The sequence below is a fragment of the Macaca mulatta genome, chromosome 19, assembly GCF_049350105.2.
Source record: "Macaca mulatta isolate MMU2019108-1 chromosome 19, T2T-MMU8v2.0, whole genome shotgun sequence".
NCBI classification, from domain to species: Eukaryota; Metazoa; Chordata; class Mammalia; order Primates; family Cercopithecidae; genus Macaca; species Macaca mulatta.
The window spans coordinates 47,808,925-47,831,308 of NC_133424.1; the positions used below are offsets into that span (position 1 = coordinate 47,808,925).

General features: G+C 42.9%; 2 protein-coding genes across 15 annotated transcripts in view; one reads left to right on the forward strand and one right to left on the reverse strand.

Moving 5' to 3' along the window:
* The window catches only part of ZNF529 (zinc finger protein 529), a 50,386-nt gene extending 33,234 nt beyond the window's left edge, over positions 1 to 17,152 (reverse strand). For both annotated transcript variants that reach the window (XM_015123768.3, XM_077982531.1), the window contains exons 1-2: positions 17,021 to 17,152; positions 13,071 to 13,155 (exon numbers count right to left, since the gene is read on the reverse strand). The gene's annotated coding sequence lies outside the window, so the exon portion shown is untranslated. The remainder of the gene's footprint in view (positions 1 to 13,070; positions 13,156 to 17,020) is intronic.
* ZNF382 (zinc finger protein 382) overlaps positions 1 to 22,384 on the forward strand; it is a 51,703-nt gene that overhangs the window by 5,670 nt on the left and 23,649 nt on the right. For 2 of the 13 annotated variants that reach the window (XR_013410550.1, XM_077982544.1), the window contains exons 1-3: positions 17,208 to 17,621; positions 19,426 to 19,496; positions 21,782 to 21,933. Coding sequence is in view for 8 of the 13 variants with exons in the window: in XM_077982544.1 (XP_077838670.1) it covers positions 21,795 to 21,933 (139 nt within the window). In the remaining 5 variants the exon portion in view is untranslated. Of the gene's footprint in view, positions 1 to 7,069; positions 7,198 to 8,059; positions 8,232 to 10,960; positions 11,082 to 11,835; positions 11,888 to 12,033; positions 12,323 to 17,207; positions 17,622 to 19,425; positions 19,497 to 21,345; positions 21,380 to 21,781; positions 21,934 to 22,384 lie in introns of those variants that run through there. The other 11 variants (XM_077982546.1, XM_077982548.1, XM_077982549.1 and 8 more) reach the window with 10 other exon arrangements.

Sequence of the window (22,384 nt, forward strand, 5' to 3'; positions counted from 1 at the left end):
AGATAGAGTCACCCAGGCTGGAATGCAGTGGCATGGTCATGGCTCACTGGAGTCTCAAACTCCTGGGCCCAAGCAATCGTCCCACTCAGCCTCCTGAGCAGCTGGGACTACAGGCACATGCACAACCACATGCAGCTATTTTTTAAAAAATTTTCTGTAGAGATGGGGTCTCACTATGTTGCTTAGTTTGGTCTCAAACTCCTGTGCTCAAGTGATCCTCCTGCCTTGGGCTCACAAAGTGCTTAGGATTACAGGCATGAGTCACCACGCTCAGCTGAAGTCTACTCTTTATATTCAGGAAAGCACTGGAGAAGAGAGAGGACAAGAGAAACAGGTCCGTGGTGACAGGAGCCTAGGAAGAGAGTAGGCCTTCAGTCTTGGTGGAAAAATAAATGGTATTCTAAGCCTTTGGATGCTAATTTCAGTACCACCCACTCTTTTTCTCTTGTCCATTTCTCCCTTAGATTTTTTATAAAATGAAGAACTGAATCCATTTTTTTTTTTTCCTGTCATTCAAGTGAGGAGCAAGAATAAAGGGTGTAGGCCGGGTGCGGTGGCTCAAGCCTGTAATCCCAGCACTTTGGGAGGCCGAGACGGGCGGATCACGAGGTCAGGAGATCGAGACCATCCTGGTTAACACGGTGAAACCCCGTCTCTACTAAAAAATACAAAAAACTAGCCGGGCGAGGTGGCGGGCGCCTGTAGTCCCAGCTACTCGGGAGGCGGAGGCAGGAGAATGGTGTGAACCCGGGAGGCGGAGCTTGCAATGAGCTGAGATCCGGCCACTGCACTCCAGCCTGGGTGACAGTGCGAGACTCCGTCTCAAAAAAAAAAAAAAAAAAAAAAAAAAAGAATAAAGGGTGTAGGGGAGATTTCTTTTTTTTTTTTTTTTGAGACAGAGTCTCACTCTGTTGCCCAGGCTGGAGTGCATTGGCGCTATCTCGGCTCATTGCAACCTCACCATCCCAGGTTCAAGTGATCCTCCTGCCTCAGCCTCCCAAGTAGCTGGGACTACAGGTGTGCACCACCATACCCAGCTAATTTTTTGTATTTTTAGTATAGACAAGGTTTCACCATGTTGGACAGGATGGTCTTGATCTCTTGACCTTTTGATCCCCCTGCCTCAGTCTCCCAAAGTGCTGGGATTACAGGCATGAGCCACCATGCCCGGCTGGGGGAGATTTTTTTTGTTTTTGTTTTTTTGTTTTTTTGAGATGAAGTCTTGCTCTGTCACCCAGGCTGGAGTGCAGTGGCGCAGTCTCAGCTCACTGCAACCTCTGCCTCCTGGGTTCAAGCGATTCTCCTGCCTCAGCCTCTGTAGTAGCTGGGATTACTGGCAAGCGTGCCACCACACCTGGCTGATTTTTGTATTTTTAGTAGAGATGGTTTCGCCATTTGGCCAGGCTGGTCTCAAACTCCTGACTTAAAGTGATCTGCCAGCCATGGCCTCCCAAAGTGCTGGGATTATAGGCGTGAGCCACCACACCCGGTCACATGTAGTATTAAGTTGGGTATTTGCGGCTAGACGCAGTGGCTCACGCCTGTAATCCCAACACTTTGGGAGGCCAAGGCGGGTGGATCCCCTAAGGTCAGGAGTTCGAGACCAGCCTGACCAACATAGCAAAACCCTATCTCTACTAAAAATTAGCCAGGCATGGTGGTGGGTGCCTGTAATCCCAGCTACACTGGAGGCTGAGGCAAAGAATTGCTTGAACCCAGGAGGCGGAGGTTGCAGTGAGCTGAGATTGCGCCATTGCACTCCAGCCTGGGAGACAGAGTGAGACTCGTGAGACTCCGTCTCAAAAAAAAAAAACAAAGAAATTCTAAGCTGAAAAAGCTACTTAAAATTGGTCAAGAAAAAGATAATACATTAAGTATAAGAAAGTTGGCATGGCTATAGTAATATCAGATAATAGCCCTCAAAACAAAATACTGCAGGAGATAGGTAACAATCATAAAAGAGCAGGTCATTAGGAATTTGCATATACATTTGTCACTTAACTACAGGGATACATTCTGAGAAATGTGTCATTAGGTGATTGCATCATGCAAGCATCATAGAGTACACTTAACACAAACAGAAATGGGGTAGCCTACTACATACCTAGGTTATATGGTATAGCCTATTGCTCCTAGGCTACAAACCTGTATAGCATATTACTGTATTGAATGCTGTAGGCATTTATAACACAGTGGTATTTGTGTATCTAAACATAGAAAAGGTACAGTAAAAATACTGTATAAATTATTAAAAAATGGCACACCTCTATAAGATACTTGCCAAGAATGGAGCTTGCAGGACTGAAGCTCTGGGTGCGTCACTGAATGAGTTGTGTGAGTATGCTAAGGACTAGGACATTACTGTATACTACTGTAGACTTTACAAGCAGTACGCTTAGGCTTCACTAAATTTATTTTTTAAAGTTTTCTTCAATAATAAATTAACCTTAGCTTCCTGTGATATTTTTACATTATAAACTTACTATTTTTTATCTTTTTGAATTGTAATAACACTTCACTTAAAACACAGACACATTATATAGGAACACAAAAATATTTATGTCCTTACTCTATAGGCTTTTTCTATTTAAAAAAATTTTTATTTTAAAAATGTTTGTTACTTTTTAAACTTTCTTGTTAAAAACAAAGACACACACACTTTAGCCTGGGCCTACACAGGGTCCAAAGTATCAGTATCACTGTCTTTTACCTCCACATCTTGTCCCACTGAAATGTCGGTCTTCAGGGTTAATAATATGCATGGAGCTGTCGTCTCCTATGAAAACAATGCCTTCTTCTGGATACCTCCTGAAGGACTTGCCTGAGGCAGGTTTTTTGTTTGTTTGTTTGAGACAGAGTCTAGCTCTGTTGCCAAGGCTGGAGTGCAGTGGCACAATCTCACCTCCACCTCCCAGGTTCACACCATTCTCCTGCCTCAACCTCCCGAGTAGCTGGGACTACAGGTGCCCACCACACCCGACTAATTTTTTGTATTTTTAGTAGAGACAGAGTTTTACCGTGTTGGCCAGGAAGGTCTCGATCTCCTGACCTCATGATCCACCAGCCTCCGCCTCCCAAAGTGCTGGGATTACAAGTGTGAGCCACCACGCCTGGCCACCTGAAGCTGTTTTACAGTTACCTTTTTTTTTTTCTAAATAAGTAGAAGGACGGAGTACAGTCTAAAATAATAATACTAATAGTACAATAAATACATAAACTAGTAACGTAATAATTTATTATTATCACCTATTACATACTATACATAATTGCATGTACTATACTTTTATACAACTGGAAGCACAGTAGGTTTATTTACACCAGCCTCACCACAAACACCTGAGTGATATGTTGCACGAAAACGTCCACAAGTGATAGGAATTTTTCAGCTCCACTGTAATCTTATGGGACCACCATTGTATGTGTCCATCATTGACTAAAATATTGTTACCTGGCACATGGCTGTATGTGTTCATCAGGAATATGTACACTGGTATGAACCTATAATGAGAGTGTTAAATTTCATGAAGCAAAAACTAACAGAACAAAAGAAATAAACAGATCCACAAGCATAATTGGAAATCCACAATGATATCTCAGTAATTGATAGCATTTGTAGGCAAGAAACTCAGTGGTATATATAATCAGCTCTTCATATATGCACATTCAACCAATGGCAATGCACAAATACTCAGAAAAAACACAACGACAGTAAAAATACAAATTTTAAAATACAGTGTAACGTTTATATAGCATTTACACTGTATTAGGTATTATAAAAAATCTAGAGATGGTTTAAAGTATACAGAAAGATATGTATAGGTTATATGCAAATTGTACACCATTTTATGTAACAAATTTGAGCATCTGCAGGTTTTGGTATCCACAAGGTGTCCTGGAACCAGTCCCCTGTGGATAGCAAGGGACAACTGTACAGAAGATGCGAACCAAACCAGTCAACATGACCTAATTGTTGGTTTACAGAACACTATACTCACAATTGAAAAATTACATTCTTTTCATGTACATGAACAATCCCCACGATAGACCATAGCTGGACCATAAGTCACAATAAACTTCAAAAGATTGCCATGTTACAGGGAATGTGCGTTAGAAACCAGTAATAAGAAACCTATACTGGCCAGGTGCTGTGGCTCACGCCTGTAATCCCAGCACTTTGGGAGGCTGAGGTGGGCGGATCATGAGGTCGGGAGATCAAGACCGTCCTGGCAAACATGGTGAAACCCCGTCTCTGCTAAAAAATACAAAAAACTAGCCGGGCGAGGTGGCGGGCGCCTGTAGTCCCAGCTACTCGGGAGGCTGAGGCAGGAGAATGGCGTGAACCCGGGAGGCGGAGCTTGCAGTGAGCCGAGATCATGCCACTGCACTCCAGCCTGGGCAACAGAGCGAGACTCTTTCTCAAAAAAAAAAAAAAAAGAAATCTATACAATCCCTCAATACATAGAAATTAAATAACACACTTCTAAATCTGCAGATCATTGAATAAATAAGGGGGAAATATTTTGAACTATGAAATTTGACAGCATGTCAAAAATGGAAGGATACAGCTAAAGCAGAGTTGAGAGGAATGTTAAGTACTTTAATTAAGAAAGAAGAAATTCATAGCAGCATTATTCACAATAGCCAAGAAATAGGTACAACCCACATGTCCATCAGTGGATGAGTGGATAAACAAAATGTGATAATATGATTTGGATATTTGTTCCCTCAAAATCTCATGTGGACATGTGACCCCCAATGTTGGAGGTGGCGCTTAGTGGGACGTGTTGGATTATACGGGTGGATCTCATGAATGGCTTGGTGTCCTCCCCATGGATATGAGTTCACCCTATAGCTAGTTGTTTAAAAGAACCTGGCACCTCCTCCCTCTCCCTTTTGTTCCCTCTTGCCATGTGATATGCTAGCTCTCCCTTTGCCCTCTGCCATTTTTGTAAGCTTCCTGAGGCCTCACCAGAAGCAGATGCTGGCACTATGCTTCTTGTACAGCCTGTAGAACCGTAAGCTAAATAAACCATTTTTCTTTATAAATTACCCAGCCTCAGGTATTCCTTTATAGCAGCATAAAACAGATGAATATATGTGGCATACACATACAATGTAGTATTATCCAGCCTTGGAAGGAAATTTTGACATATGCTACAATGTGGCTGAACCATGAGGACATTATTCTAACAAGCCAATCACAAAAAGATAATTACTGGTCTCCTACTTTTTGGCTATTAACGCTATAGTGAGAGAGTCTGTAGGTTTCTTATGGTGGTTGCCAGGGGCTGGAGGCAGGGGGAAAAGGGTAGTTATTATTTGATGGATATAGTTTCACATTTACAGGATGAAAAAGTTGTGGATATTGGTTGTACAGAAATGGGAATATACTTAATGCTACTGAGCTGTACACTCAAAAGTAGTTAAGATGGTAAATTTTATGTTACATATATACTTTGCCACAACTTTTAAAAATGAAGAAAGTCTTCAAGAAACTAGAAAAAGAATAACAAACATGCTATATGCTAAACCCAAAGTCGAAAAAAAGAAATAAAGATGGGCATAAATCAATAAAGTAGAAATAGAAAGCAGACCATTAAGAAAATGAACAAAACAAAAAGTTGTTTATTTGAAGGTATTTAAAAAATTGATAAATCCCTAGTAAGCATAACTAATAAAAGAAAACACAAATTACCCATGTCAGGAATAAAAATGAAGATGCCACTACAGATCCTACAGACAGTAAAATGATATGCCAATAATATGAACAATTTTATGCCAATAACTTTGACATCTTAGATGAAATTCATCCATTCCTTTAAAAGCACAGCTTCTCAAAACTCTTGACTCAAGATGAAATAGAAAAACAGAAAGTCTGTATCTAATTTTTTTTTTTTTTTTTTTGAGACAGGGTCTTACTCTGTCACCCAGACTGGAGTTCATCCAGACTGGAGTCCAGTGGCATGATCATGACTCACTACTAGTATCAAGTGATTGTCCTGTCTCAGCTTCCCAAGTAGCTGGGACTATAGGTAGGCACCACTATGGCCAACTAATTAAAAAAAAACTTTAGAGACAGGGTCTCACTTTGTTGTGCAGGCTGGTCTTGAACTCCTGGGCTCAAGAAATCCTCCCACCTTGGCCTCCCAAAGTGCTGAGATTTCAGGCATGTGCCATGAAACGTGGCCTAAAATTTTAATTTTTAATAAGTAAAAATCCCTACATACAGAACCAGCTTCAGCTCCACTGAAACCCCTGCAACTCAGCCAAAAGTAAATGTAACATGGTTTTGAACACTTTCTCAATCCAGGGCACATGAAAAACCCTTAAAAACAAAAACAAAGCATACCTCTGCCCCACTGAGATGAGCTCAAAAATTACAAACAACAAGGAAATAACCATCACAGGCGGGTCAGCAGACTAAATAAATAATAAAGTTGGCATCTATTAAGAACTGCATATTATATGACAATATGAAAGAATATTAAATGTTTTAAATGGAAAAAACTCAGAATGAAAGCACAATACTTAAAAAGAATCAATAGATTTAAAAAATAACCAAAGAGAATTTCTAGAAATAAAAGAGATCTTAAGTATAGAGAACATAACAAGCACAGCTCAAAATTAATGAACTTAAAGATATATCTGAAGAGATTACCTATAATGCAGCACAGAGATAAAAAGTGAAAGACAAATGAGAAACTAAGAGACATGGAAGAAAATAAAAGGGCCCCAAGACACATCTAATGAATATCATAAAAGGAGAAAAAGGAGGAGGAGCATCAGAAGAAAAAGTGGTTTAGAACTTTTCATAATTAAAGTCAATTTTAAGATGAGGAATCAAAATGAGTGTCAAGTAGGATAATGAAAGCCGATCTAACACCTAGACACATCACAGTGATAATGCAGAACAGAAATCTTGAAAAGAAGGGAGGCAAGGAAAGAAAAGAAAAACGGAAAAGACATGCTACCTAAAAGGAAAGATGATTGCACACAGATATCAGAAGACAGGAGAATAATACCTTCGAAGTGATAGAGGAAAAGTAGCAATTAAGAGTGGGGCAAAATAAAGACATTTTCAGACAAAGGTTTTTTTCATAGACTCACTGGAAGAATTTCTAAAGGATTTGAATCAGCAAAAAGAAAAACTCAAAAGACAGAATGAGATAAAATTTTAAATGATGAGCAAGGAAATTGGTGAGTATGTTGGGGATTCTGTTTACCAAGTAATGATGATTACTTTTTATGGAATTTCAAAACAAATTAGATCAAAAGCATCAGACAAAAATAGAAAGAGGCGGGATGCGGTAGTTCACACCTGTAATCCCAGCACTTTGGGAGGCCAAGATGGGCAGATCCCTTGAGGTCAGGAGTTGGAGACCAGCCTGGCCAACATGCTGAAACCCCATCTTCACTAAAAATACAAAAATCAGCCAGGTGGGCCGGGTGTGGTGGCTTACGCCTGTAATCCCAGCAGTTTGGGAGGCTGAGGTGGATGGATCACCTGAGGTCAGGAGTTTGAGACCAGCCTGGCCTCAAACCCTGTCTCTACTAATAACACAAAAATTAGCCAGGTGTAGTGGCGTGCACCTGTAATCCCAGCTACTTGGGAGGCTGAGGAAGGATAATCTCTTGAACCCAGGAGGTGGAGATTTCAGTGAGCCGAGATCGTGCCATTGTACTCCAGCTTGGGCACCAAGAGTGAAACTCCGTCTCAAAAAAAAAAAAAAAAAAAAATCAGCCGTGTGTGGTAGCACGCACCTGTAATCCCAGCTACTCAGGAGGCTAAGGCAAGAGAATCACTTGAACCCAGGAGGTGGAGGTTGCAGTAAACTGAGATCGCCCCACTGCACTCCACCCTGGGTGACAGAGGGAGACTCTGTCTCAAAAAAGAAAGAAAGAAAGAAAAAGACAGAGAGAGAAAGAGAAAGAACCTAAAGCATTCTAAGGTCTTTTTTATTGCTCAAGAAGGAGATACCAGTTAGTCATTAAGTCAAAGATGCAAGGTTAAGAGTAACTTCCAATAATAAAGCAATACAATATCTTATTTTTAATCCAGTGCAGGGGAAAGGAGAATAAAGAACACTTAATTGATCTCATAAAAATCAAAGCATAAAAGAAGCAGCAAGTATAAGCCTGATTAAAAAGAAAGTAAAGAAGGAGATGGGTCATTGAACTAAGGGGAGGCCTGGTGACAGCTCTTGGAAGATGAAGTCTGACCAGAATAGCACGTAAGTCAATCAGGTTGCTGTGGCCAAAGTGCATGGTCCTTGCCTTTCTGAGTTTGTGGTGGGGAGAAACAACAAACCCAATATTAAACATGGAGGAAATAATTAAAGACTCAGGCCTATCAGTTTCCACTTGCTGCCCTCCCATTACTTCCAGTTTAAAGGTTTACAGGGGCTCATGGATGAGTGGGAAGTTTTTGCGAAGTTTGATACAGAAATGAGCTGCCTCTTGACCAGCAGAGAGCCCGCAGATTCATCTTCATGTGGAGTAACTGAGCTGCAGGGCAGTCAGTGTTCCAGAGCTCTGTGCTCAGACAGATCTAGCTACAATCCCCACCTGTACTGTTTTTAGTTGTGTATATCCCTTAATGTTACTGAGCCTCATTCTCTTCTGATGTAAAATGAAGACAGGCATTTCTGCTCTACCCATCTCATCTGTAAATGGAGGGAGTAAGTTTTTATGAAATGAGACAGTATATTCAGTGTCAGTGTAGTAAATAAATTAGTGTCTTTCTACCTGTTTCTCACAAAACTGAAATAAAAGCTGGAAAATTGCTTTGTAAACCGTAAGGCACTATGCATACAAAAGAGATTACTATGAATTTTTCTTTTTTTTTTTTTTTTTTTTTTGAGACGGAGTCTCACTCTGCCACCCAGGCTGGAATGCAGTGGCCGGATCTCAGCTCACTGCAAGCTCCGCCTCCCGGGTTCACGCCATTCTCCTGCCTCAGCCTCCCGAGTAGCTGGGACTACAGGCGCCTGCCACCTCGCCCGGCTAGTTTTTTGTATTTTTTTAGTAGAGACGGGGTTTCACCGTGTCAGCCAGGATGGTCTCGATCTCCTGACCTCGTGATCCGCCCGTCTCGGCCTCCCAGAGTGCTGGGATTACAGGCTTGAGCCACCGCGCCCGGCCTACTATGAATTTTTCTAAGTGATTAGCTCATGACTCCTTTCCATACTCCTCAGCAGTGGCCACATTGGGAGGCTGGATTTTGGTGGGATGGAAGGTAATGAGGAGACTGGTTTCTGGCCAGCTCCAGGACTGAATGTGATGGTTAATGATACTTAACATCACCACACAGCTCATTCCCTAGCTGGCTCAGTAACTATGGATATCTAAGCAACATCTTAACATTTATGCTTACATCTTCTAAGCTATGTATGTACTGTTCCTTGATTTACATGCCACATTGATTATTTAAGGGGTTCCAACTGTGGATCATGAGGCAGAAGAGGTGACAATGAAAGGGCAGGCAATGACAGGAGTGGCAATGACTATAAAACATTATATGCTCTTTATTAACATTTTAACTTCAAAAATTGTTGACTCCATTTTCCATTTCCTTGTAATATGTATTGAGCTTTTCAGTCCTGTTTTGTCATCACGCAAACAAGTAAAATTCTTAAGGATGCAGACCCACCTAATAGGAGTAAAAAGGAATCTTTTTTTTTTTTTTTTTTTTTTTTTTTTTGAGACGGAGTCTCGCTCTGTCGCCCAGGCTGGAGTGCAGTGGCCGGATCTCGGCTCACTGCAAGCTCTGCCTCCCGGGTTTACGCCATTCTCCTGCCTCAGCCTCCCGAGTAGCTGGGACTACAGGCGCCCGCCACCTCGCCCAGCTAGTTTTTTGTATTTTTTAGTAGAGACGGGGTTTCACCGTGTTAGCCAGGATGGTCTCGATCTCCTGACCTCGTGATCCGCCCGTCTCGGCCTCCCAGAGTGCTGGGATTACAGGCTTGAGCCACCGTGCCCGGCCGTAAAAAGGAATCTTTTAAAAATATGGAGGAGATGTGTTCTCTCTATGGAGCTACAGGGGAAAAGACACCACTCTGTGTCATAAAATCTATTTAAAAGAACCTGATATGATAAACTATTGAATTGAGAACACTCAGTGAATATCAGCATTACTCTCCTGGTCAGTAGAGAGAGAACTCTGATCATCCTGAGCTATTTTCCTGTCTATAATTTGCTTATTTGTATTATTTGTGCAAAGGAGTCTTTAAGACCTCATATTTCAATAGTAATCCTAAATCCTGTTGTTTATGTCATAATTTGCTGCCCTGATAATGCTTAAACTCATCTCTGTTTTTCCAGAAGACATCAGTATGTATAAGGTTTCTATGTGAAGGAAAAAGAGGAGTTTGCAGATTCTGTTTACTCCTATCATGCATAGAAGTATAATAAAATCCCATGACCGGCTGGGTGTGGTGGCTCATGCCTGTAATCCCAACACTTTGGGAGGCTGAGGCAGGTGGATCACTTGAGGTCAGGAGTTTGAGACCAGCCTGGCCAACATCGTAAAACCCCGTCTCTACTAAAAATACAAAAATTAGCCAGGCGTGGTGGCAAGCGCCTGTAATCCCAGCTACTCAGGAGGCTGAGGCAGGAGAATCGCTTGAACCCAGGAGGTGGAAGTTGCAGTGAGCCAAGATCACGCCACTGCACTCCAGCCTGGGCGACAGAGCAAGACTCCATCTCAGGGAAAAAAAAAAATATCCCATGACCTTCTTAACCATTAGGGAAATGTACAACACAATAATGAGATACTATGAATACTTTACACCTACTACGATGGCTATAATTTTTTTTAAGTGTTGTCAAGGATGTTGAGAAATAAAAACTCTTTTACCCTGCTAGTGGGAATGTAAATGGTCCAGTTGCTGTGAAAATCAATCTAGCAGTTCCTGACATGGTTAAACATCATGTTAGCATAATCTCCAATTCTACTCCTCAGGTCTACCTGACAGAAATGAAAACATTTCCACACTAAAACAGGCACATGAATCTTCACAGCAGCATTATTCACAGTAGCCAAAAAATGGAAACATCCTAAACATCCGTCAGCTGATGAATGGGTAAGCAAGATGTCATATCTTTACCATATCTTAGAATATTATTCAGTCATAAAAAGAAAGTAATAATGATACACGTTACATGGATGAACTTTCAAAACATTATGGTAAGTTAAAGAAGCTAGTCATGAAGGATTTACATACTGCATGACTCTATTTATATGAAATGTCCAGAACAGGAAAATCTGTCAAGAAAAAGCACATTAACGGTTGCCTAGGGCTGGAGGGCATGGGGGTTTGGAAGCGATAGCAAAGGGGAGCTGGATTTCTTTGGGAGACAAATACGATCTAAAATTGTGGTGATGCTTGAGCCCAGGAGTTTGAGACCAGACTTGTCAACATGGTGAAACCCTTTCTCTACTAAAAATACAAAAATTAGCCAGGTGTGGTGGCGTGTGCCTGTAATCCCAGCTACTTGGGAGGCTGAGGCAGGAGAATCACTTGAACCCAGGAGGAGGAAGTTGCAGTGAGCCGAGATCATGCCACTGCACTACAGCCTGGGTGAAAGAGCAAGACTGTCTCAAAATAAAATAAAATTGTGAGGATGAATGTATTACTCTGTGAATATACAAAAATCCATTGAATTGTACACTTTAAATGGGTGAATTGTATGTGAATTATGGCTCAATAAAGTGGTTTTAACATGTCTTATGCCTTAAGGGATTACTAGTTTAGTATATGACCTCCAGTAGTAGTTTAATTAAATTCCGAGGGAGATCTCTTGAGCTTGATTCACAGCGTTGTTTTACCCTCCTAGCGTCCACTCCCTGCCGTCTTTGCATAGGAGAACCACAGTCCTGTATTCAAAGGTAAAAGTGGATAAGTACCTCATGATTTGAGGGTGGGTGTGATGGAAAGAGTTGTCATTCACTTGGTCTGCCCTATCCTCTAAGTGTATGTTTGCTCCCCACACCTCTGTCATCCTTGGTCTGAAGTGAGTGCTATTCCACCTTAGGAAAATACTGATGACCCCCAGCACTGTGAAAATCAGAACACTGAATGGCAGGATTCAAAAGGGCCATGACAAATATGAGGGAAATGGAAAAGGAGAATGAGATCCATCTATTGTGGATCAAACTTAACAGACAATGGCAGCAAGAAGTGGGGAGAGAAGAGAAACTTTCTCTGGAGTCTTGCCTATTCTGCGCTTCCAACAATATGCCCCTTCCCCATACCTTGCCCAATGCATCTCTTCATCTATATCCTTTGTAATATCCTTTATATTAAACCAGCGAACATAAGTGTTTCCTTGAGTTCTGTGAGCCACTTCAGCAAATTAATTGAACCCAAAAAGGGAGTTGTGAGAACCCCATCTTTTTTCTTTCTTTTTTTTTTTAAGACAGGATCACGCTTTGTTGCGCAGGCTGGAGTGCAATGGCACAGATCACTGCTCACTGTAACCTTGAATTCCTGGACTCAAGTGATCCTTTCACCCCAACCTCCCAAGTAGCTAGGACTACACAGACTTGTACCTCCATGCCGAGCTAATTTTACTTTTTATTTTCTTGAGACAGGTCTCACGTTGCCCAGGCTGGTCTTGAACTCTTGGCCTCAAGTGATTCTCCAGCCATGAGCCACTGTAAATGTCTGGGAACGCCAACTTGAAGCCCGGTTGGTCAGAAGTTCTAGAGGCCCAGACTTGCAACTGGTGTCTGAAGAGATGCCAGTCTTAGGGACTGAGCCCTCAGCCTGAGGGATCTGATGCTATTTCCAGGCAGATAGTGTCAGAATTAAATTGGAGGATACGCAGTTGGCGTCTGCTGCAGAACTGATTGCTTGCTTGCTTGCTGGTAGGGGAAATCCCCACATATCTGGGGGTCACTGAAGTCTTTGGTGTTGACTCTTACTGTGTTTGTTGTTTTCATGTGAGAGCGGAGCAGAAAAGCAAAGAAATGTTTTCCCCTGGTCTGTTTTCCAGACCAGTCTTTACAGAAACACACACACAGCTTCAAACAACACTGCACTTACACAACCCTAAAAGTTAGTAAGTACCTCTTTCAGTTCTGCTCCAAGGACTTCAATGATTTCAGCCTTACTGTAGTCCTGGCCTTGATTTTTAACATCCATCTCTCAGCAACTGGCAAAAAAAAAAAAAAAAAGACAAAAAATATCAGTGAAGATATATGGATTAGCAACCAACTTGATAAAATTAATATTTTGCAAAATAATGCACCCAACAACTGTAAAATACACGTGCTTTTCAAGTGCACATGGTATATTCAAGACAGATCACATATTAGGCCATAAAAAAAGCATCCGTGAATTTCAAAGGATCAAAATCATACACAATGTGTTCTTTGGTGAAATGAAATTAGGAATCACTGACAATGAAGTACCTAGAAAACACACAAATGTTTGGACATTAAACACACTTCTACATAATCCATAGGTTAAAGAAGAAATCAATGGGAAAAAGAAAATAGTTTGAACTAACTGATAGTGAAAATGCACCATATAAAAATTTGTGGGGCTAGGCATGGTGGCTCATACCTAAAATCCCAGCACTTTGAGAAGCCAAGGCAGGTGGATCACCTGAGCTCAGGAGTTTCAGACCAGCCTAGGCAACAGGGTGAAACCTCATATCTACAAAAAATACAAAAATTGACAGGATGCGATGGCATGCAATCACATGCTGTGGTCCCAGCTACGTGGGAGGCTGAGGCAGGAGGATCACTTGAGCCCAGGAAGTCGAGGTTGCAGTGAGCCGTGATCGCACCACTGCACTCCAGCCCAGGTGACAGAGTGAGACTTTGCCTCAAAAATAAGTAAATACCTAAATAAATAAATAAATAAAAAGAAAGAAAATTTGTGGAATGGAGTTAAAGTAGAGATTCTGGATTTAAATGCTTATATTAGAAGAGAAGGCCTAGAATAAATAACTACAGGTTCTACTTTAAAAGGCTAGAAAAGAAAAAGCAAAGTAAACTCTCAATATCCAGAAGAAAGGAAATAAGATGAGAGAAAAAAATAAATGAAATATATAATTAGCCAAACTAAAAGCGAATTCTCTGAAAAAAGGAACAAAATTGATAAAACCTTGGGTGGACATGATGGCTCATGCCTGTAATCCCAGTACTTTGGGAGGCCGAGGTGGGTGGATCATCTAAAGTCAGAAGTTTTTTTTTTTTTTTTTTTTTTTGAGGCAGAGTCTGGCTCTGTTGCCCAGGCTGGAGTGCAGTGATGCAATCTCGGCTCACTGCAAGCTCCACTTCCCGGGTTCACGCCATTCTCCTGCCGCAACATCACAAGTAGCTGGGACTACAGGCGCCCGCCACCGTGCCCGGCTAATTTTTTGTATTTTTAGTAAAGACGGGGTTTCACCGTGGTCTCAATCTCCTGACCTCGTGATCCGCCCGCCTCGGCCTCCCAAAGTGCTGGGATTACAGGCGTGAGCCACCGCACCCAGCCTAAAGTCAGAAGTTTGAAACCAGTCTGGCCAACATGATGAAACCCCATCTCTACTAAAAATACAAAACTTAGCCAGGCATGGTGGCATGCGCCTGTAGTCCCAGCTACTCTGGAGGCTGAAGGATGAGAATTGCCTGAACCTGGGAGGTGGAGGTTGCAGTAAGCTGAGATAGCGCCACCACACTCCAGACTGGGCAACAGAGCAAGACTCCGTCTCAAAAAAAAAAAAAAGAAAAAAAAATTGATAAAAACTTAACTAGAATTATCAACTAAAAAACTGCAAAGACAAATTACTAATATCAGAAATGAAAGATAACTTATCACTAAGGAACATATTAGACATTAGGAGTCTAACAAGATAATTATTATTGGGAGGCCAAGGTGGGCAGATCACAAGGTCAAGAGATCGAGACCATCCTGGCCAGCATGGTAAAACCCCATCTCTACTAAAAATACAAAAATTAGCTGAATGTGGTGGTGCGCGCCTGTAGTCGCAGCTACTCGGGAGGCTGAGGCAGGATAATCACTTGAACCTGGGAGGCAGAGGTTGCAGGGAGGCAGAGGTTGCAGGGAGCCAAGATCACGCCACTGTACTCCAGCCTGGTGACAGAGTAAGACTCCGTCTCAAAAAAAAAAAAAAAAAAAAAATTACGATAGACAACTTAATGTCAACAAATTTGAGAATTCAGATGAAATGGACAAAATTCCTTTAAAAAAATACAACTTACTAAAACACACAAGATGAAACAGATATATCAAGGAAATTGAGGCCAGGCACGGTTGGTCACGCCTGTAATCCCAGCACTTTGGGAGGCTGAGGCAGATGGATCACCAGGACAGGAGATCGAGACCATCCTGGCTAACATGGTGAAACCCCGTCTCTACTAAAAACTACAAAAAAAATTAACTGGTCATGGTGGCGGGCGCCTGTAGTCCCAGCTACTTGGGAGGCTGAGGCAGGAGAATGGCATGAACCGGGGAGGCGGAGCTTGCAGTGAGCCGAGATCGTGCCACTGCACTCCAGCCTGGGTGACAGAGCGAGACTACGTCTCGAAAAAAAAAAAAGGAAATTGAATTTATTACATCAAGAAAAGAAATCTCCAGGCATAGATGATTTTGCCAGATAATTCAACCAGAAATTTAAGGAACAAATAATACCAATCTTATACAGACTTTTTCAGAAAATAGGGAAGGACAGGACAGTTCATATATTTTTAGGCCAGTACTACCCTAATACCAAAACCTGATAAAGATACTATAAGAAAAGAAATGACAGACCAAAAACCTCATGCAAAAATTCTTAAGAAAATGGTAGCAAATTTGGCTGGGCATAGCAGCTCATGCCTATAATCCCAGCACTTTGGGAGGCCAAGGCGGGTGGATCACTTGAAGTTGGGGGTTGGGAGACCAGACTGGCCAATATGGTGAAACCCTGTCTCTACTAAATTTACAAAAAAAAAAAAAAATAGCTGGGCATGGCAGTGGATGCTTATAATCCCAGCTACTTGGGAGGTTGAGGCAGGAGAATCACTTGAACCCAGAAGGCGGAGGTAGCAGTGAGCTGAGATCACGCCACTGCACTCCAGCCTGGGCAGCAAGAGTGAAACTCCATCACACACACATCTTTGGAGAAAGGAATCCTACTTTTGGGGCCTCAATATCATATCTTCCCAGGACCTTGCCTTGGGAGCAATTCCAGCTCTAACATCTCCGTATCAAACACAAGGCTGTGCGTATCAGTACACAGCCTTGTCCATGTGAAACACAAGGCTGTGCTTTTTCAGTTGGAAACTTCATTCTGGATCTCAAATATCCAGCTTCCCTTTCGATAGCCATTTGACTGCACACTGTGCAATGTGGTTATAAGGTGAAATGACTGAGGCAGTGAAAGAAATCCCAGTACAACAAACTCTTAAGAAATCACGCAACTTAAAATTGGCCCCAACATTGGCAAGGCTGCATGCTACTGTGCATTATGCTTTATGAAAGCGACAGGGGCCATGCTTTAGAACAGAAGGTCTCGGAGTCTTCCACAGACACAGATCGAGCCACAGCGATTTTGTCCACCTATTCCCGAGACCCAGAACTGCAGAAATCAAACTCTGTAAAGCTGCACCAGGCCAGTTTTGACCACAGTCTCCAGTGGGTCACAACAGCGCTATCACAGGATCACTGATAACAGCATGACACATTCACTGTCACCGCTCAGCGCCGTCATAAAAACGGTCCCGCCCCCACTCGGTCCCGCGGACCCAATAGGGGACAGTCAGGGCTGTCCCGGCTGTGCACCTGCTGTGCACATACCCCGCACCCGTCCCGGGCCCGTCACAGGCGCGCCCACTCACAATCACACCACACACGGACGCAGCCACAGAACCGCACACACACACACAGTCACACAGTCTCCCTCCCCAGCAGGTAACTTGCACACAGGCCTGGGGCTTCTGCCTCCACAAGCCCTCTCCGCGCCCCAGGAACCCGGGTCCCCTGCCGTGAGCTCCTCTCGCATCCAGACCCGGGTCACCTCAACTCACCACACGGAAAACGACCACCAGGTTAACGGAAAAGGGAGCCGGGGTCCTGGGAGAAGCGTAGTCCCCGTCGCAATAGAGTCGGCGTGGGTGCAAATGGAGGGGAGCGCCCGCAGCGAGCACCAAGCGGCGCCTAACGGGCCGCCCCGGAGACTCCTGGGAGCTCAGGCCCACGCGCGAGTGCGCAGGCGCAGACGACTCACCCTGGGCCGGGGGTGAGGCTTGGTGGGTGCCAGGGGTGCTGAGGAGGCCGAGGAGGGCACTGGGAGCTCCGTTCCGGGAGAGCTGTCTAAGGACGCGGAACCGGGTGGGGAGGCCAGGGAGGTAACCAAGACTCCCAGCCGGGCCTGGTAATTCTGAAGAGGGAACCGAGACCGCGGTATCCAGACGCTCAGATCTGTACGAGCCGGGCCCCGGGCGTGGTCCGTGGGCGTGACCTTGAGGGTGACCCGGAGCGAGCTACGCGAAGGGGGATTTTGCCCGTTCTGATCCCGCGGAAGCGCCATCGCTGGCGGCGGGTCCCTGCGCGGAGCGGGCGCTGAGTGTGCGCGCGCGCGCGAGTTGAATGGGGGTGGCCTCCTGCGCCCAACCTGCTGCATTTTAGGTGCTTGTCTCTCTTTGGGATGTTGTGGCCGATTGTGTGAAAAGTGGACGGAGTAGTGTTGCTGCGCGAGGTTTCCTCTGCGTGTGTCTATTTTTACATTAGGTGTGAGTCGCATTTGAGACTGTGAGTGTGGAGAATTGAAAGTGATTTGTGGATGTGATTGTGACTTTGCCTGGAATCGTGTTAGCTGCTGTCTGAGGTTGTGAATGACAAGTGGGGCCTGTAGGTTGCTGGTTCTCTGAAGGATGTTTGATTGACTGTGACTCTGCATGTGTTTGTAACCTGTTACTTCTGGTGGTTTTGTGGCCTTGGTGACCTAAATATTTGAATGATTGAGGAACTCTGTTATGACCATGGCTAGTTGGTTATGTAAGATTTGATTATCTGAATGGTAGCCATTAAACCTCCCTCCAAAATTGTAACTACTCAGCAATTTAGCAAATAAAATAGAGATAACAGTATCAGAGGGGAAAAGGTGATTTTCATAATTCCCAGATTCGTTACCTGGAAACACTATATTAACTAAAACCAATATGTTGAAATGAATAGCGTTCCACTGGGGGCCATGCAGGAAAAAAATTTTTTTTTTACCATAGCTGCCACTTTTGTTGTTGTTTTTGTTTGTTTGTTTGTTTTAAGATGGAATCTTGCTCTTTTGCCCAGGCTGAAGTGCAGTGGCGTGATCTCTGCTCACTGCAACCTCTGCCCCTGGAGTTCAAGTGATTCACCTGCCCCAGCTTCCTGAGTAGCTGGGACTACAGGCTTGCGCCACCACACCCAGTTAATTTTTGTATTTTTAGTAGAGATGGGGTTTCACCATGTTGCCCAGGCTGGTCTTGAACTCCTGACCTCAAGTGATCCTCCCCCTCCAGGCCTGCCAAAGTGCTGGGATTACAGGTGTGAGCCACCGTGCCTGTCATAACTACCACCTTCAACACTTCTATATGAGTGAGGTTCCCTACTCCCTTAGACATGCTAAGGTAATAAAAAGTATTGGATAGATTTTTAATAACTCCAGTCTCACTGTAATAATTAAAATTGTTATTTTGCGGGCCTGGCGTGGTGGCTGATGCCTGTAATCCCAGCGCTTTGGGATGCCAAGGTGGGCAGATCACCTGAGATTGGGAGATCGAGACCAGCCTGACCAACATGGAGAAACCCCGACTCTACTAAAAATACAAAATTAGCTGGGTGTGGTGGTACATGCCTGTAATCCCAGCTATTCAGGAGGCTGAGGTAAGAGAATCGCTTGAACCCGGGAGGTGGAGGTTGTGGTGAGCTGAGATTGTACCATTGCACTCCAGCCTAGGCAACAAGAGTGAAACTCCGTCTCAAAAAAAAAAAAAAAATCATTCTCAATACAATATAGAACAGATAAGCACAGATTTAAAAGTTGTCAACTGTCTTCATCAGGGCTTGGGAAGGTATTCTCATCCACTACTGTCAGTGTAAATTGGCAAAAAGTCCAAGAAGAACCATTTGGAAATACACAGTAAACCTGTGTTTAGTGGGAGATGGAAGGCAGAGCTGTAGAGCGAAAAACACAATGTTCCCTCTCTTGAAGTTAAAACAGGTTCCCCAGAATCCTGTCTACTTTACCAACAGACTGGGTTTCTGGTGTTTGTGAGGGAGACTGATTTGTCCGTTTTCCCACTAACTACCATCCTGGACATCTGAAGGGTACGTAGGGTGGACAAGTGCTGAAATAGTGAACATTCATGCAGATTTAACTGAGTTAATTCCGGGAGTTCTGAGTTAAGTATGGTCTCACACATACATGTATCCTCTATCTCTGCTTTCTCAGGACTGTTTCCTTTTCCAAAAGAAGAGCTCAAAAGAGAAGTTTCATCTAGAAATCTCAAAGCCATGTCTCAGGTGAGATGATGTTTCCTCTCTTTCTGGAATAACTTTTTTTCATGGTGTATGAACATGAGCTTCCCTGTCCTTTAACCTTCCCAGATATTGGGATTTTCTTCCGTGAAACTAGTCTTCAGTCAGGGCCAGATTAGGATGAGGCAGGCAAGTGGCATGAGGTGAAATATTTAAGGGGTACCCTCAGGGCTGTGCCTTCCTAAATTTTGCATTCTAGATGCCTCACCTGCCTCATCCTATATCCAGCCCTGTTCACAATTTCTCCATTCCAACCAGATCAACTTAAGCCTTCCCCAAGCGCACCTTCTAGTTGTACATACTCATTGGGTACATCATTCATCATCTCCTTTCTCAGTCTTCTCACAAAGAAACTGCTGAAACAGAAAGGTATTGTCTTGATTTAAATGGGAATATATGGCTTGAATCAATTTAACTTGTCCTGATGCTGATTTGAGATCTAAGTTGTGAGTAGTCATGGAGCAGACATGGAATAACCTTAATTATCTCTGCTAGCCTAGGTTTTGCAATGATATGTTGGGAGATAGAAGTGGTAGATCCCAGCATTAGTTTCTGGAAAGATGTCCTGCTTTGTGAGGCGTTTAGGGTAGCAATTTGATTGCAGGCTTGTCAAAGAAACAGGTTTTGTGTTCCTCCTCTCTGATCTTCCTGTTTTATTCATGTCTGCTAGCCGATCCTATAAATTGTGGCCTGCCAGTGAAAACCTTTCCAGTATTCTGATGCTGTTAGAGATTTGTTATTTTCTTTTTAGTTTCTTTTAATGTTTTATATGCTGGTGCAGGAGAAGGAAATCCATATGCCAGGCCACTTTTGAAATACTCTATTGTTGATCAAACAGTACTTTGTCCTCTTTTCGTATCTTTCAGAAAATTCCTCTTTAGCTCATCCACCAACCTTTACAATATTGGTTTTCGTCAGATGCTAATTGGTTCTCTTCTTCACAGTCCCTTTTTCTCTATGCATAATCATATTCACTCTGAAGGCTACACTTAGTGTGATTCTAGTGACTCTCAAATACCCCTCTCCACTCTAGACCCCTGTCCAGAGTGTCAAAACTATATATCCAACCTCCACTAGCTATCACCACCTGTATGTTCCACAGACACTTAAAGTACACTTCCAAGGTTTACCTCATTACTTCCTTTGGTCCAGCCTACATTTTCTTCTGTTTTCCATTTTCACTTTCTAGTCCCAGCAGCCATGCATTTGCCTATGCAGATAACATGCCTGTATCTTTTCCACTCTACAGTCAATTTACAACCATCTCTGTTGTAATGGTGGTCATGTAGGTGCAGTTGTTCTCCGTCAGTCCGCTGACACTTCCTTAATCTAGAAGACATCTCTAACCATGGTTACTTAATTGTCATTCCCACATAATATACATTAAGCCTTTTCTAGTCTTCAGGAGTATTGCCTCAAAACTTTTATCACGTAACATGTGTGTCCTTATGTTTATTCACGTTCTTTCTATTCCTTAAAGCAGCAGACCCAAAGTAGGGCATGCATCACAGTAGAATGTACGAGATAGTCTACTGGAAGGAAATAAAATGTTAACAATTTACATTCAAGAGCAGTAATCATTAACAATGTAGATTTTCATAAATGCCTATTGATGGTTTATAAATAGCTACAATGTTGGGAATGTGTTCAGTATATCTTTAAGACTGCTGTTCTGTAGGAAAAAAAAATCTAGTGTCATGTCATAATATCCCCACTGCCTACCTCCATATACCTTTTCCTTCTTAGAGCTCAAAGACTGTTTCCTAACATACTGTGCCTTTTGCTATTTCCTGATTTACTAACTGGTTTTTTTCTCCCCATGAATTTTTAAAAGCTGATGCCCTGTATTCCTACAAAACAAATTCGTTGTGAGTACAAAACTTTTATGTCCTCAGTGAAGCCTCAGAGTACAAAATGAAATTTTTCCTTGTTTTGTGACACTTTACCTTGTACGTATTTCTGTCATTGCATCTGTAAAACCTACTAAGTGCATGTATTTACATGTATGCCCCTCTCTTAGCCTGTAACTTCTCATGAGCAGGGTCAGGGTTTTATTCATTTTGGTCTACCAGGCAACCAGTCACATTCAGGACAAGTAGTGTGATCTCAGTATGTTTAGCATGAGATTATAAGTAAATACAAATGGATGTATTTTCAGAGAGAGAATTTTATACAATATAAAACATAAATAAGGAAACTAGTCTGACCAGTAAACATTGTCAGTACTAGGTCTCCAATATCTAGTTCTCACACATTTCCGATCACTTCAGGATGAACTAGAGTATGCCCTTACAGGGATCAGTGTCATTCAAGGATGTGACTGTGGACTTCACCCAGGAGGAGTGGCAGCAACTAGACCCTGCTCAGAAGGCCCTCTACAGGGATGTGATGTTGGAAAACTATTGCCACTTTGTATCTGTGGGTAAGAAGCACTCCTGAATCTTTCAATGTCATGCATCTCCTTCTAAGAATTCCTGATACATATAGAACTTTGAATTTCAGGGATTAGAGGTAATTTTTTTTTTTTTAGTAGAAAGTATTATCTTGCCAGGCGCAGTTGCTCACGCCTGTAATCCCAGCACTTTGGGAGGCCGAGGCAGGTGGATCACTTGAGGCCAGGAGTTCAAGACCAGCCTGGCCAACATGGTGAAACCCTATCTGTACTAAAAAGTACAAAAATTAGCTGGGTTTGGTGGCACATACCTATAATCCCAGCTACTTAGGAGGCTGAGGCACGAGAATTGCTTGAACCTGGGAGACGAGGTGGCAGTGAGTCAAGATTGCACCACTGCACTCCAGCCTGGGTGACAGAGCGAGACTGTCTCAAAAAAAAAAAAAGAAAAAAGAAAAGAAAAGAAAATATGATTATATCA